Source organism: Lepidochelys kempii, chromosome 15 (assembly GCF_965140265.1).
Source record: "Lepidochelys kempii isolate rLepKem1 chromosome 15, rLepKem1.hap2, whole genome shotgun sequence".
In the NCBI taxonomy this organism is placed as follows: Eukaryota; Metazoa; Chordata; order Testudines; family Cheloniidae; genus Lepidochelys; species Lepidochelys kempii.
In genome coordinates, this window is record NC_133270.1 from 16815312 (window position 1) to 16829917 (window position 14606).

The window sequence follows — 14606 nt, forward strand, 5'->3', positions numbered from 1 at the left end:
ATACGAAAATGAAAATCATCATTCGCCTTCCCCCAAAGGACAAGGACCAAGCTCTCAGCAATTTAGTTACTAACTTTTTTAGTTTAAAATACTTTCTCCAGGAGTAATCTACTATTAAAAATTCATACAGTGAGTTGACTCAATACAGGCCATGCTCGCACTCTGATGTCTGTGATTCTCAGTCGGTAATGCACTTGATCCTAATGAGTTGCTCCTGCAAGGTGCTAAGTGCTCTCAACTCCAGCTGACTTCAGTAGAACTTAAAATTTTCATACTGGTAACCTCCGTACAGCAGGCTTTTTATATGTCATGCACTCTGGTCCTATGGGTCCAATTCTGGTCCCACTGAAATCAATGATAATGCTCCCATTGATTTTTTGGACACGCATTTTCACCATCTGACTTCTTGCATTAATTTAGAGCCCACTCCTGTGGGGCTAGATTCTGCCCCGTGCACTGTCAGGAGTGCAAAAAGGATTATAAAAGACCCATGCAATCTTAGGGGTCCCCAGCAGGAATTCAGGTGTGCTGGTGTGTACTCCCTGGGGCAAAGGGCCAGCACACCAGCACACCTGCCGCACCACCTTTGGCCTTGTGATGACCTCTCCCCATTTCAGATATTACCAGCAGTGGTGCCCTAGGAGGAAGCAGGTATTATAAACCCTGTTGGGATTCTGGCTAGTCCCAGTAGAGGGGCAGAGAGGGTGACTTTCCTGTGCATCCATGCAAGAACTGATCAAAATCTGATCCAGATAATTTCCTGGAAAGTCAACAAGATGCCTCTCATGAGTAACAACTGAAGGATCAGCCCCTACATTTTTAGAGTGTCAGCTGAGTTTAGACGAGGACTAAACCCACACTGGAAAATTCTATCACATTTGACAGTCTGCTCAATACCAGCGATAATGCAGCAGCATGGAATAAATATCCCTGGATCCCTCCTAAAGTGGGAGTTTTGGCACTGAAAGAGCGAAATAGCATTGCAGACCTCTGTAGAGCAGTTGGAAACCAACAGTGATCTTGTTTGCACCTCACCTTATCTGTGAGGAAAGAATGCATGTCACTTTCCACTACTGTCAGTCCCTTAATATGAGCACAAATATTTTAGTCCCAGGGAAAGAAAAGCATAAACTTCCCTACAGCCAAGGGGCCCTGTGGACAGTAGCTAAATAGAACGAAACTTGACACACCAGGCGAAAAGGGGACTGCTTGCAGTCTGCATGGGGAGGGGATGGAAGGAGCAGAAGACTCCTCAGGTACTCAAGCAAAGCCTCAGTTTAGATCAGGCTATACTTTTTTCCCACTGCTGTGCTACCTGTAACTATATGTGCAGTTCTAATACATCTATCACCTGTAATAACAAGATGGCAGAATTGGCCCCGAAATTTCAACAGTCAAATTCTACAAACCTATACTGCTCTACTTTAGGGCAGAGAATCTTAGTAGATATGCTGTGTTGCCTTTATCAAAGGAACTGATTAATCTCCGTAATTTGGAAACAAAAAGCAAAAACCGTGATCCAGTAGCTTACTGAATCTGTCAAGAACCCTACATGCTATTTGGGTCAGCAAAATCAACGGGCTTGATGTTACACAGGTGTAACACTACTGATCGAAGCGGTGGCTTTTTTCTCAGAAAACATCTGCACTAACTTCTTCTTGTAGCTTTGCATTCCTGCGGTGTGCTCTGCTGTCCTTTTCAGCTTATCTTTTGCTTGAACCCCGGCCTCACTTCCTCAAAAGGAACGTCACTTTCGGCAAGAGCTTGTGTTCCACCACTCCACCATAAAGGCACTGCAGTATTAATATGGAACAGAAAAATGCTGACACTCAATTACCGACACAAAATACAGCAGACAGCAAACTTCCTTATCAAAAAATAAATTAAAAAATCAACACTTGCTTATTTTTAATTTCTCTGTTTCAGCTGGCTCCAGAAAAATAAGTGATGAGAATTTTAAACATGAAACATTCAGTAGCTTTGTTTTTGCAGGTTGGTTTTGCTTGAGCAGCCAGATGCACGTTTGCACAGTGGAAAAAGATTGAAGTGGGGTTACTCTTAACTTGGTTGATTAATGGCATTTTGAGCAGGGTTTTCAAGTTGTCCTGACAAAGACAGCCAGTTTGGAATCTCTCAAGTCTTTCCTCCCTCATGTTCCCTTAAACCCCTACGTCTCCCTAATGCCTTGGTTAAGTTAAAACAAAGGCAAAGCAAGAACTAAAACTATTTACGGATTCAAGGATGATATAGGATGTGGACATGCCCTGTGTTGGAGAAATTTATTTCAAGTGTTCTCACTAGTTCTAAGGCAAAAGCCCTAGTGTGGCAAGAGTCTGGACCTGTATTACTGCTATGTAGTACCATGTTAGTTAAACCTGCGAAAAGGCAAGTCTAATCAAAACGGCAGTAACAAAAGCTCGTTGGGCTAGAGCACTGACAATTGAAATGGTGGGAATCTTTTTTTTTAGAAATAGCCTGATCTACAAATAGCTTTTCTACTGCTTTTACTATCCCAGTTTGGAATTGTTAAAGCAGTAAAATTCCCAGAATGGGGATGCAGTTATACCAGTCTAAGGCTCTTTTATACTGGTATAACTGCTTCCAATCCACACTCAGGTTAATTTAAATATTTCAGTCAAAAAAAAAATCAGAATCTGTGAGGTATACAAACCCCACACTGGAGAACAAGGGGTTAAGGTGCCGCTCTAGGCTTAGCTAGCTCCACCCCACCACATCTGCAAGGCACAAGCACAGACTGGAGGAGTTGTTTAAAAGGGGAGCAGAACAGCTCGCTTGTGGGCAAGTGAGGGAAGAGAACAGACCTTCAACCCTTTGCCCACCTGATGATCACTTTAGATAAGCTATTACCAGCAGGACAGTGGGGTGGGAGGAGGTATTTTTTCATATTCTCTGTGTATAAATAAAGTCTGCTGCAGTTTCCACGGCATGCATCCAATGAAGTGAGCTGTAGCTCACGAAAGCTCATGCTCAAATAAATTGGTTAGTCTCTAAGGTGCCACAAGTACTCCTTTTCTTTTTGCGAATACAGACTAACACGGCTGTTACTCTGAAATATGAGAGGGAGTCATTCCCCTCTCTCCTATTAATTCAGTTTCTTTGCATTAATTCCCCTTCCTTTTTTGTTTATGGACTACCCCAGAAGTGAAGAGACTTTTGAAGTGATCTTGGCTGGAGGACCAAGTACAGGAAGAGGCAGGCCATCACAGGCGCCAACTCTGTGGGTGCTCTGGGGCTGGAGGACTCATGGAAAAAAATAGTGGGTGCTCGCCGCCCCTTCCCCCCCGCGCAGCCCTGGCAATCAGCTCCCACCACGGACAGCTATAATAGGAGCTTTCCCTGGCGCAGCCACCAGAGGGCCACGGTGGCTCTGCCCCCTTCCCTGAGGCCCTCCCACCCACCACCGGCTCCAGCTGCCATCACCTGCCTACCTGCACTACATCCCCCCTTCCCCCCCCGCAGGTCTTGATGCTGATCAGCACATCGCTTCTCCTTGGGGCGGGGGAGTGAGGAGGGATGTTGCAAGCAAGCAGCAGGCACAGGGGTCTGGCAGGGGAGTGAGGTGGCTTCACTGGGCATTGGGGCCACTGGCTGTGGGGCGGGAGGGGTGCTGGCTCTAGTGTCCGGCATTCAGGTGGGGGCCAGCTCGGCCTCAGGTGGGGAGCCGCCTGGAGTGGCACGCAGCCCGGCACTGTGGGGGCTGGCCCAGGGTGGGCGAGCCAGGGCTCCTCTGGTCACGGGGGGCCTCAGGGCTCCTCCTGTTATGGGGGGGTGGGTTGCGGGGCTTTGGCATGCGGGGAGGCAGGGCCTTGGGCAGAAGGGGCGGGGCTGGCTGGCTAGCCTCCTCAAAGTGGGGGTTCACCCGCCGCCTATGGCTCCCACCTGCCAGCGGGCCCCATCGATCAGCTCCTTCCCCCCCAGCACCTCCTGTCCGCCGGGTGATCACCTGTTCAGGAGTGCAGGAGGCACTGTGGGGGAAGGAAGAGGTGGAGGGAGGGGGCAGAAGAGTTGGGGCAGGGGTGGGAAGAAGCAGTGTTGGGGTGGGGGCTTGAGGGAAGAGGTGGAATGAAGGTGGGGTGTGGGGCACAGCAGGGGTTAAGCACCCCCCGGAAATTGGAAAGTCAGTGCCTCTGCAGGCCACTGCAGAGGTGGAGAGGCCATGGGTTGGAGACCCTCAGCAGAGACAGAGCTGCTATGTCATGCCTGGCAATGAGTCAACCCATTCATAGAACCCTACGTGAAATAGTAAAATCTGTATGGCACCTGGCCTTCGTGAATCTGTAATAACCCTTCACAAATAGGATAATCACAAACCATGCTCCAGAGAAATGCTTCATTCAGTTAGCGACGTTTAAGAGAGCAAATTACTCTGTGTTGTATAACAAAAGGTACAAACAAGAGACTCAGTCCTACCCTCAGATGTATGGGCATGCAATGGTACTAATGCATTTGCACAACTGCTCAGCGGTGCTGATTTGACAGGACAGGCATACAGACGCTCATCATTGGCCTAAGTACAGGATCAGGCACTTAGATGAACAAAAACATGAATAAAATCAGATGAGAGCATTAAGTAGTAACTTAAGTGTAATGTGATAGCATCCTGATAGGGATGCAATTTGCTCTGATACACTAATTAAATTAGAGGGACACTTTCAAAATGGTACACAAGGATTAGTTTCCTAACTCCCATCAATAGCAAGAGCCACACAGCAAATCCTAGAGCACTGCTTTGAAGATGTAACTTATTGCCCATCTTTGCACCTTTTCCCTCCGTGTTGGGTTTTTACATGGTGTGATCACAACCCAAAAAGTTTACAAGATGAAATAAATCTTTGAAGCTGTGGAGCTGCTGGACTAACACTGAGCCAGACAATAGTTTAAGGTTATTTGATCAAAATGTGAAAAACCCATGTTTGTATATTGTGTTACTTTGCCACTCCACTCGGGGAAAACAGCCATTGAAAACAAAATCAACATACTAATTGTATTTATAGTTTCCAATCCTAGGTCTCCTAAGACAGCTCATCATGAACAAAACACATGCTGGGAGGAATAGGTATAGAATCACCACACAGGTTCCCCTACACCCACTGTTCAGTCAATATTCACTGCTTAGCAATGTATGCCAATTCCGTGTTCTCTACACAACACTAAATCCAGTTTTCCTTCCCCAGTGGGAACTATTATTTCCCATGAAACAGTATTCCATAAAGCACAGTAGAGATCTACAGAACTCACAGTAATAACACCATCAGTTTAAACAGCAAGAATGCAAATGGGTGACAGAGTATTAACATTCTAAGACACAATGTGCCTCACAGTAAATTCATGTCCACATTTCTTTTAATACCGGGTTTTGTAATTCTATGTATTGTATTTGCACATTCCATTTTGGGTATAAGCTACCTGCCAGTGCCCTAGCCAACTGTTAAAAGAAAATTCTAAGCTCTATTTGTAGAGCATTCACGAAATAAAGGTTAAAAGAATGAGAAATCAAGGTCAAAGCCATGAAATGCAATGAACAGTTTAATTCAGTAGGTTATTTTGTCAATTTTAAGTCTTTTCAGACTCCATTTTAATGGTCTCAATTCAACGTGCAGGAGGGACAGTGCTGTGGGCAAGGCACAGGACACAGAGTTAAAAAGATCTGGGATCTACTGCACATTATTCCACAGAGTCTCTGTAAAACCTTGGGCAAGTCAATTAGTTTTTGTGTCTCAGTTTTCCACTCCGTAAAACACGGATACTTGCCTACCTTGCATGACCGGGAAAACACTTTCAAATCCTTGTAAAGCACTGCAAGATCACTGGAAAGAAGACTGGAGAGATCAAAGTATTGTTGTGTTGTAGTCATTGGGATAAGCTAGCCTGACTGAGAAAACGGTGCTGTATTTTTTTTTTTTTTTATGAAGCATTAACATGAATGGAAGTTGTCAGTGTATTGATAGGGGCAGGAGCCTTTGAATGTGAATATTTTTGGTCAGATCTCCAGTTGATGTGAATTGCCCTAGCTTGATTGAAGTTAATGCCAATGTATACCAGCTAAGGATCTGGCCTTTTATTGTTATAAGTTTCATGTCTGTGAGCTGTTTTTATTAAAAAGAATGTTCTTTAATATTAAAATATTATGTGCTCGGAATGGTTAGCCGCGATCCAATGACAATATTGCTCCTCTTTGCAGTTCAGGGTGCTATAGTAAAGACCCTACACATGTTCACTTTCATATCTTTTCTCTATCGTTCCACTGCTCACAGTAGGAACTAAGTTGAAGTTTGATTTGAAACAAAGTGAAATAGAAGCAGGCAGATTAAATAAAATCCCTCACACATGAAGGGTTTTAAGGTTTATCAAGCTTAGAAAAAAATCACATCATCACTGGAGTCTTTAAACATTTGTGAAAGAAACAAGATACGCTCTATTCATAAATACCGTACTTAAAAGGTTATTGTGCTATGTCTGCACCGGTAAAAGGATAAAATGTCCAAATTCATCTGTGCTGCCAGTACCCTGACACCTTGGGACATCAAACTACAGAGTCATCTTTTTCCAGTCTTGTCTTCTACAGCAACATGTAGGGGAAGCAAACAAGAATGCCTGGGCAGCTGGCTCTGCTCATTTGAGGGCAACTGGATTTCAGTTTTGGTAACATATAGCCAGGGCCAGTCACATAGCTTCTAGTGCCCAAAGCTACAGAAGAATACACTGACCTGAATGGAGCTAGAGGTGGTATAGGTTTTAGCAAGAATTTCTGTTAACAGAATGAACACTGTAAGATGAATATGCACTTAAACTTTACACTATTACCGTGTTGTAGGGCAGGAAAGGCTTCCTATGCCATTTTTAAGGGTGGCTGTGATACTGGCAGGCCAGGTGACAGCTCATGCAAGGCCCCTAAGCCTGACTGAACACTGACAAATGCATAGCTGGAAACCAGTCTGGGTTACTGTGTGTTAGTATTGTTAAAATAGGCATTTGATTTATAAAAATGTGTTACTCTATGAAATGCTTGTAAGTTGCTGCATGAATTAATTTCACTTACAAAATCTGTATCCCAGATTAAAAGGTAATATTTAAGTGTTTTCTCTGAGACTGTGAAAGTTTTTGCTCTGATACTATAAACTCCCCAGTCGGGGGGTGAAGCATTAACAAGTCTTAAATATTATAGGGATGGTCTAGATCAGGGGTGGGCAAACTTTTTGGCCTGCAGGCCACATCTGGGTATAAAAATTGTATGGTGGGCCATGAATGCTCACAAAATTGGGGTACAGGAGGGGGTGAAGGCTTTGGCTGGGGGTGTGGGCTCTGGGGTGGGGGTGCGGGCTCTGGGGGTGCAGGCTCTAGAGTCCCAGAATGGGGCAAGCCCCTGACCCTGCTCCCTGGTGGGAGCTCGAGGGCTGGATTGAAAGGCCTTACGGGCCAGACGCAGCCCACAAGCCCATAGTTTGCCCACCTCTGATCTAGATAATACTTAGTCCTGCCCTGAGTGCAGGGGACTGGTCTAGATGACCTCTTGAGGTCCCTTCCAGTCCTATGATTAGTTTACCACAAGAAGTGTCGTCTCCTTCCCAACAAAAGAATGCCCACAGACACCAGACAAGCCATGTATAACATCAGTGGACAAAAGACTTTGTGTGCACAAACCCTTGTCCCATTATCTTGAGCTCTGGGGGAATGGAATAAAAGTCCATAAGAAACTGTTATCTCTATGATGCTTGAACTCTGAGGGGCAAAGATTTCTAAGTAAAAGCAAGGGATCCCCAACCATTTAGCTTTGGTTAGCCCTAAAGAACATATAGAGCTTGCATATCATAGCAGCTTCTATCATCTTTTGAAACCTAACACTACAACTCATTTGTGTGAAAAGGAGGACTTGTGGCAGCTTAGAGACTAACAAATTTATTTGAGCGTAAGCTTTCGTGAGCTAATGCATCCGCTGAAGTGAGCTGCAGCTCATGAAAGCTTACGCTCAAATAAATTTGTTAGTCTCTCAGGTGCCACAAGTCCTCCTTTTCTTTTTGCGAATACAGACTAACACGGCTGTTACTCTGAAACCTGTCATTTGTGTGAGTATGTTAACCTGCTTTAAACATGTAAATAACTCTTTATTTCTTTTCCATAGTTAATAAACCTTTAGTTAGTTTATTATAGGATTGGCTCAAGCCTTGTTTTTGGCTTGAGATCTGAGATGCAACTGACCTGGGTAAGTGACCGGTCCTTTGGGAATGGGAGCAACCTGAATATTGTTGTGATTTGTGGTGTAAGGGACCATCTATCACAAGGGCAAGCTTGTCAGAGTGGCAAGATAGACCAGAGTACTCATGATCTGCCAGTGTGCTCTTGTTTTGACTCTCTTTGCATCTAAGGTGGTCTAGGTGTTCTAGAGGGCCCTTTTTCCAACAGCATCTAGGGAGGCAGTTACAGCTTCCTCTTATGATTGTAGCCCCTGCCACTGTGATCCATGGCTTTCTGGATTTCTAGAATGGATTACTGCAATGCCCTCTACATGAAGCTTCCTTTGGAGACAACTTGGAAGAGACACATGGTATAAAATGCATTTACCCAGGTTTGTTTAGCCGCATTAACCACATAGAACTTGTTACTCCTCTCTCCAGGAATCACACTTGCCAGCAGAGCTGGCTGCCCACATGGAGTTAGTTAATCATCTCCCGACCAAGGAAAGTACAAGAGGCAAGCACCCAGCCCCTGCACACCCAGGAACTTTGGCAGGCGTGCTGCCTCCAACAAAGGACTGTGCAAGCCAAGTACAACTGAGCTCCCCCAGTTTTTCCTCAGGCAAAATTCACTGAAGTCAATGGGAGTTACAACTGTTTATCAGCTCTCAGGGGGGTCATAGCGTGGTAACAATATTTAAGCAGATCTTCCCCTTCATCATAGCATTTGGTTCTGTGGACAAAAAGACTTCAAGCATCATTCCAGACCTTTCCAATTAACATGTGAACAAACCTTTTCTTCAGTATTTATAGTGGGAGAGGTGGTGAAATGACTTTCCTGGACATCAAAACAAATATTTTGAAAAGCCTTCAGCAACCCCCCCCTCCATGTTTTCCCCCATTTAAATAGCTACACTTAAGTAAAAATCTTTTTGCAATTAGAGTGCATCTCTGACATTATTTGCCCATCTGACATTTCCTGGTGGCGGTTAAGAGATGATGTACACTGCTAAATAATGCCTGAAGCATATGCAGCAAACGTAGACAAATGGAGTACAATTTGCTTGTGCTGTTTGTGCACTCCAAGCTCACGCTGAACAGACAGAATGACATAAGATTATTTTTCTTTCCATTTAGTGAAATGGCTAGCTGAGCTGCTTGCAGCCTAGAACAAGAATATGCTGTTGAGATAACGAACAGCTTAAGGTTGGTGTAAAAATAAAAAAAGGAGTACAGCTGACAAGGTATCTAGAATGAATTAGAAACAACATTTGCATAAGTCCTTGATTTTGTTTTTAAAGGACTTCAGGAAACTATTACAATTCTCACACTTTGCTTCTGTCCTCTTCCCTTTTCTAAAGCATTTTTTGTTTAAAATAAAACAAAAGAACGAAAATGAAGCTAAGAATGACGTCTGGGAGAAGCTCGGGAGTGCATTATTACAAGGGCAAGCAGTGATGCTGCTGCAGGCATACAGCAAAGCTTTCTCTACAAATACTTCACTGAGTAAGTCTCTTGGCCAGTGTCCACCCCAACTGTCAGACAAGATGTAAAACAGAAGCCCTGGTCACAGGGGTCATTACAGATTATATGGCACTTTCCAAAAGAATGGGTTGTTAATCCTCATTTCTTGCCCAAATTCCAGATGGGATAATTAGATTTGGTATATAATTCCCTTTGTAGATTCAAATGGAAAAACTCTAATATTAGCTACAAGGTTACGTTTTTGAAAGCCAGAATGGCCATACTGGGTCAGTCCAATGGTCCAGCCAGCCCAGTATCCTGTCTTCCAACAGCAGCCAGTGCCAGATGCTTCAGAGGGAATGAACTGAACAGAGTAATTGATCAGTCCTCTGTCGTCCAGTCCCAGCTTCTGGCAGAGGTTTAGGGACACCCAAAGCATGGGGTGGTGTCCCTGATCATTTTGGCTAATAGTCATTGATGGACCTATTCTCCATGAATTTATCTAATTCTGTTTTGAACCCAGTTATACTTTTGGTTTTCACTACGTCCCCTGGCATTGAGTTCCACAGGTTAACTCTGCATTGTGAGAAGAAGTACTTCCTTATGATTATTTTAAACCTCCTGCCTATTAGTTTCTTTGGGTGACCCCTGGTTCTTATGTTATGAGAAGGGATAAGTAATACTTCCTTATTCACTTTCTCCACACCATTCATGATTTTATAGACTATCACATCCCCCCTTAGTTGTCTCTTTTTCATAGTGAATAATCCCAGTCTTTTTAATCTCTTCTCATATGGAAGCTGTTCCATATTCTTAATAATTTTTGTTGCCCTTCTCTGTACCTTTTCCAGTTCTAATAGATCTTTTTTGAGATTGTTTACTACACAGAGATCTGTCACCCACCAATGATCTACAGCCATTCAAAAATGGCTGCCTTTCAGTGGTTAGTGACAGATCCCTATATACTGTAGCATATAGCCTGTAAAGTGCTGGGTGTACCCTTCATGATGAAACGCACAGTGAATGTAAAGCTGAACACTAATGATTTACAAATGAAGCATTTCATGTCTAGCCCCCAGAGAGGCCAAGGATTGAACACACATGTAGACTGAACTCTGGTTTTTACTTATACAGGTGGTCCCTTTCGGAAGAAGGATAACTTAGGGCCTGGTTACATCAATCCTTCTATTGATTTTAATAGGAGTTGATTGGGCTTTAAAGCATAGCCATGCAGGAAAGCTCATACTGTACCTGATCTGGCACCTTTCACAAAGTCACTCAGAAAAAGCAAAGGTGCAGGTGTACCATTCTTCTAAAATGTATGCAGCATCCCCCTCTAGTGGCTAATCATCAGGATAACAACTTACAACTGCTAACAGCTAATGGAGTTACTCCTTTAGCCCAAGCAGTAAAGGCCAATTCTTTGTGACTGAATGTCCTAATTGAAAACAGATGCTAAGGATAAACAAACAGTGACTAGAGGGAGTAACATGGCAGCCATGTTTTGTACAGCCGTCTTTCACAAAATAAATTCCTCTATATCTACCCACTGAATTTGTAAGCTACTGAACACCCAGAAAGAACTCTCTGACTTGGACAGCTTCTATGAAATACTGCCCACCAAAAATTTATTAGCATAAAGCTGTTTTGACATCACATGAACCCTACCCATGTACCGATCAATGCAAGAGTCTAGTATGATTGAAGCAAGCTCTAAAGTCCCTAGCAGATCAGGGTTTCATTATGGACCACAGCCTTCCCAATACTACTGTTTCTGCTGCATTATTTGCCACAGGCTTCCAAATCATTTGCTAGTTTAAAGAATCAGTTGGAAATACAACCAGTTTGTCACTTCACATTAAAAGAGTTAAGGAGCAAGCGGGAGGCAAAACTATGGCTGGGATTTATGAACAGACAAACATACAGATCAGAGCTTGTAACTTTAGAACAAAGTCCTTCATTTGAATAAACACGATGTGCCAAATCCTGAAGTCCTTACTCAAGGAGTAGGCTTGCAGTCCTTAACAGAGGAAATCCACCATTTTCACCCAGTCCCTGTTCTATCAAACTCCAGTTGACTTCAAAAGAAAACTTTACTTGATAATGACATCACGGTTTGGCCCTGCTTTTAAAAGCATAGTGATAGCATCACATGTAGCAAGCACATAGCTATAAGAGCCGGTGTGAAGGTCTTTATTGGGGTTTAATTATCAGAGAGCTATCATTTTTAGGAAGCATCCTTAGGGGTAAAAAGAGATTAGAGTAACATTTTATCCTAGGTGCTGTAATCCATGCTACCTCAATTAGTCAAACAAATATGCTGAGTTCAGTGTTTTTCTGTTTCGTAATACACACTATGGAATGAAATGCTGATGACAAATAAATTGGGAGAGGCTCTTTACTTTCTGGAATGGGATATTCTGGGAGGTGTGAATTCTAGTGACAGGTAAGAGAAGCAGGCCGTTACCTGCAGGACAAGTTGCTGCCACGCAGTTGCCAGTGGCTGACCATTGCCAATGTTGCACATGTTCATTCGTTCTGAGGGCTGATTAGCACGTTCAAGCTGCAAGGAGACATTGCGTCGCTCTTCTTCAAGTGCACGGGTGAGCCGCTCGAAACGAGCCTCTTGCTCTTTAACAGATGCCAAAATGCTGGCAGCAGACCTGATATCATAATCATCCATGATTGTTCTCAAATGTTCCTGCCTGTTAACTGACCAGGGCAAATGGAAAGGGTTAGGTAAAGGGGCAGGAGGGCACAGGTCAGAGGTTAAGAACAAAAAGCACATGTTAATTACTCTATTAAATAGCATTCACTCTAAGATGCAAACTCTAATTGCTCTTTGAAAAGACTTCATTTCCATCCATTGATTTGATTTTAAATTAAAAGTAATTACCCCAAGGCTTCCCTGTTTAAAAAAAATGCTCACCTTATATAGAATTATTATTTAATTCCTTTGATCTTTCTTTTAAAACTTCTGTCTCAAGAGATTTTCATGCCTCTTGCAAAACTAATTTCACTGTGCAAATAATAATGTACTTTTAAAAGGATATAAAGATAATATTACTTTTCTCTTTTTTGCTGGAAGAACATATTCTTTGTAACTATTCATCTGGCATCTTTGTCTTTCACAGAATGGATGATAATAGTTAAAGCTTTCTAACAGTGAAGCTTCATGCTTCTGGACAACAAATGCCACGCCCTTATTGGTTTTATACTTCATTTGTCCTAGCAACGTCACTAATTGGGTACACATTTTGAAGGATCCTTGTAAATTTAGCAAGTTGGACAAAAATATGTTCATGCTATAATGAGAGAAAGGGGTGGCAAATTATAACACAGAACATGCTTTTTAAATGCAGACTCCACAATTACAGATAAAGTTTCTTTAAGCCATGATTTCACCACCTTCTCTCAGATTGTATTACCAGGGTATTTACATGCATGATAACCAATGAGAATTTTCACACATAGCAGTCAGTCATGCAGCTGCTTGCTACTAATGTAAATGAGGAAAAACAAAAGGACACTTTCCATGGAAAATGTACAGGTTTGCTTGTCTCCACATGTTGGAAAAACACAGCAAATCAATCAAGTTTCTTTTGAGATGTCTCTGCATTGACTATGTCATTTTTGAGATGTTCTCCATAATAAGCCCTCTCAGCATGTGTGTGATGCATGAAGCTCAACTTCCCACTGACGTTGCAAATGTATAAAGTTAATGAAGAGTCAAAATATTTTGATATAAGAATTATGGACATTATGTAAAGATGCATGGTGGTTTCAATTCAATCTCTTTACTGAAACTAAACTATAATGAGTACACTATTTACAATATCTGGAACTCAGGCACTCACAAGGCAATATTATCTGCTTTCCCCACAATTCAAGCAAGTTTCCTGTCTTGTCAGAAGCTACAGTACTTAAAACAATTCTTAATAAGTCCTTTCAAAGGGCTTTATCCCATTTCTATGTGATTCAGAGGGTATAGTTACCTGCTCAACCTATAAGCCACTAGTTCCTTTTGTTATCTATCTACAAAAAACCCACCAAGTACTCTTGCAGCCCTGCAACTTATTGTTAACTCCTAAGGAGTAGCCCAAGATCCTTTTCTGTATGGAAAAGCGAAGGAATTATGCACTCTTCTTCAGTCTCGCCTGAAAAACAGAAGACCTCTACTGTCACCATAACAAGTCTAATTTCCTTCAATGGCTTGTTTCTTCTTTTTTGGCATTTCACAATAGAATCTTCATGGTATTTTGTAGACTTTGGGCTGGATTGTGTCTTCAAGGCACAACCCTGCAGTAGTGCGGTGTGGAGGGGCTCAAGTTGCAGCTGGAACCATGGAAGGAATTCTGGCTAACTCAGATCCACCAACCTTTAACAGGTTGTAGACATGCACTCTCCCCTGCAACCAACCTTCTTCACTGGCAGATGGAAGACTGCCACCACCAGCCATGCTAGTCTTACAGATTGACTGTGCTAGTCTGTAACGAGCTGCTCTGTAAGGGTGCCATGGGAAGAGAAAGTTCTTTGTTCCCTCTCCCACATCCCTTCTGCACCCATGTAGAACTAAGGGATATGTAAACATTCAAAGTCTGCATTAATACTGAAGTGTATGAACTGAAGAATACCGAGAAATACCATATGCAGAAAGCAGCAAATCATTCCTTTCTCCTAGTTCTATTAAATGCTGTCAAATTGCGATACAGTAGCAGAGGTTAGGTTGATATGCAGTGCACTTGCTGCATGGAGAACAAGGTTTGTGTAACTCTATTCTGAAGCTGTACTGTTTATTTCCTCTTCCTACTTGTAGGGCTTCTCATCTGTTAGGACTGAATTTCCCCTGGTTGTTGTCTGCAGCCCTCACTTTTCTAATCTCCCATCATTGCAGAGCAGTTTGGTTCTATCCTTTATTTGGTACCCCTCTAATTTTGGAGTCATCCACAA

General features: G+C 42.8%; 1 protein-coding gene across 14 annotated transcripts in view; it reads right to left on the reverse strand.

Annotated features, from left to right (window-relative positions):
- ARVCF (ARVCF delta catenin family member) overlaps positions 1-14606 on the reverse strand; it is a 543783-nt gene that overhangs the window by 227123 nt on the left and 302054 nt on the right. For 11 of the 14 annotated variants that reach the window (XM_073313189.1, XM_073313188.1, XM_073313184.1 and 8 more), the window contains one exon: positions 12124-12368. The exons of 2 other annotated variants lie outside the window; for them this stretch is intronic. In XM_073313189.1, coding sequence (XP_073169290.1) covers positions 12124-12339 — 216 coding nt within the window. In that variant the 5' untranslated portion in view covers positions 12340-12368. Of the gene's footprint in view, positions 1-1652; positions 1673-12123; positions 12369-14606 lie in introns of those variants that run through there. One more of the 14 variants, XM_073313200.1, reaches the window with a different exon arrangement.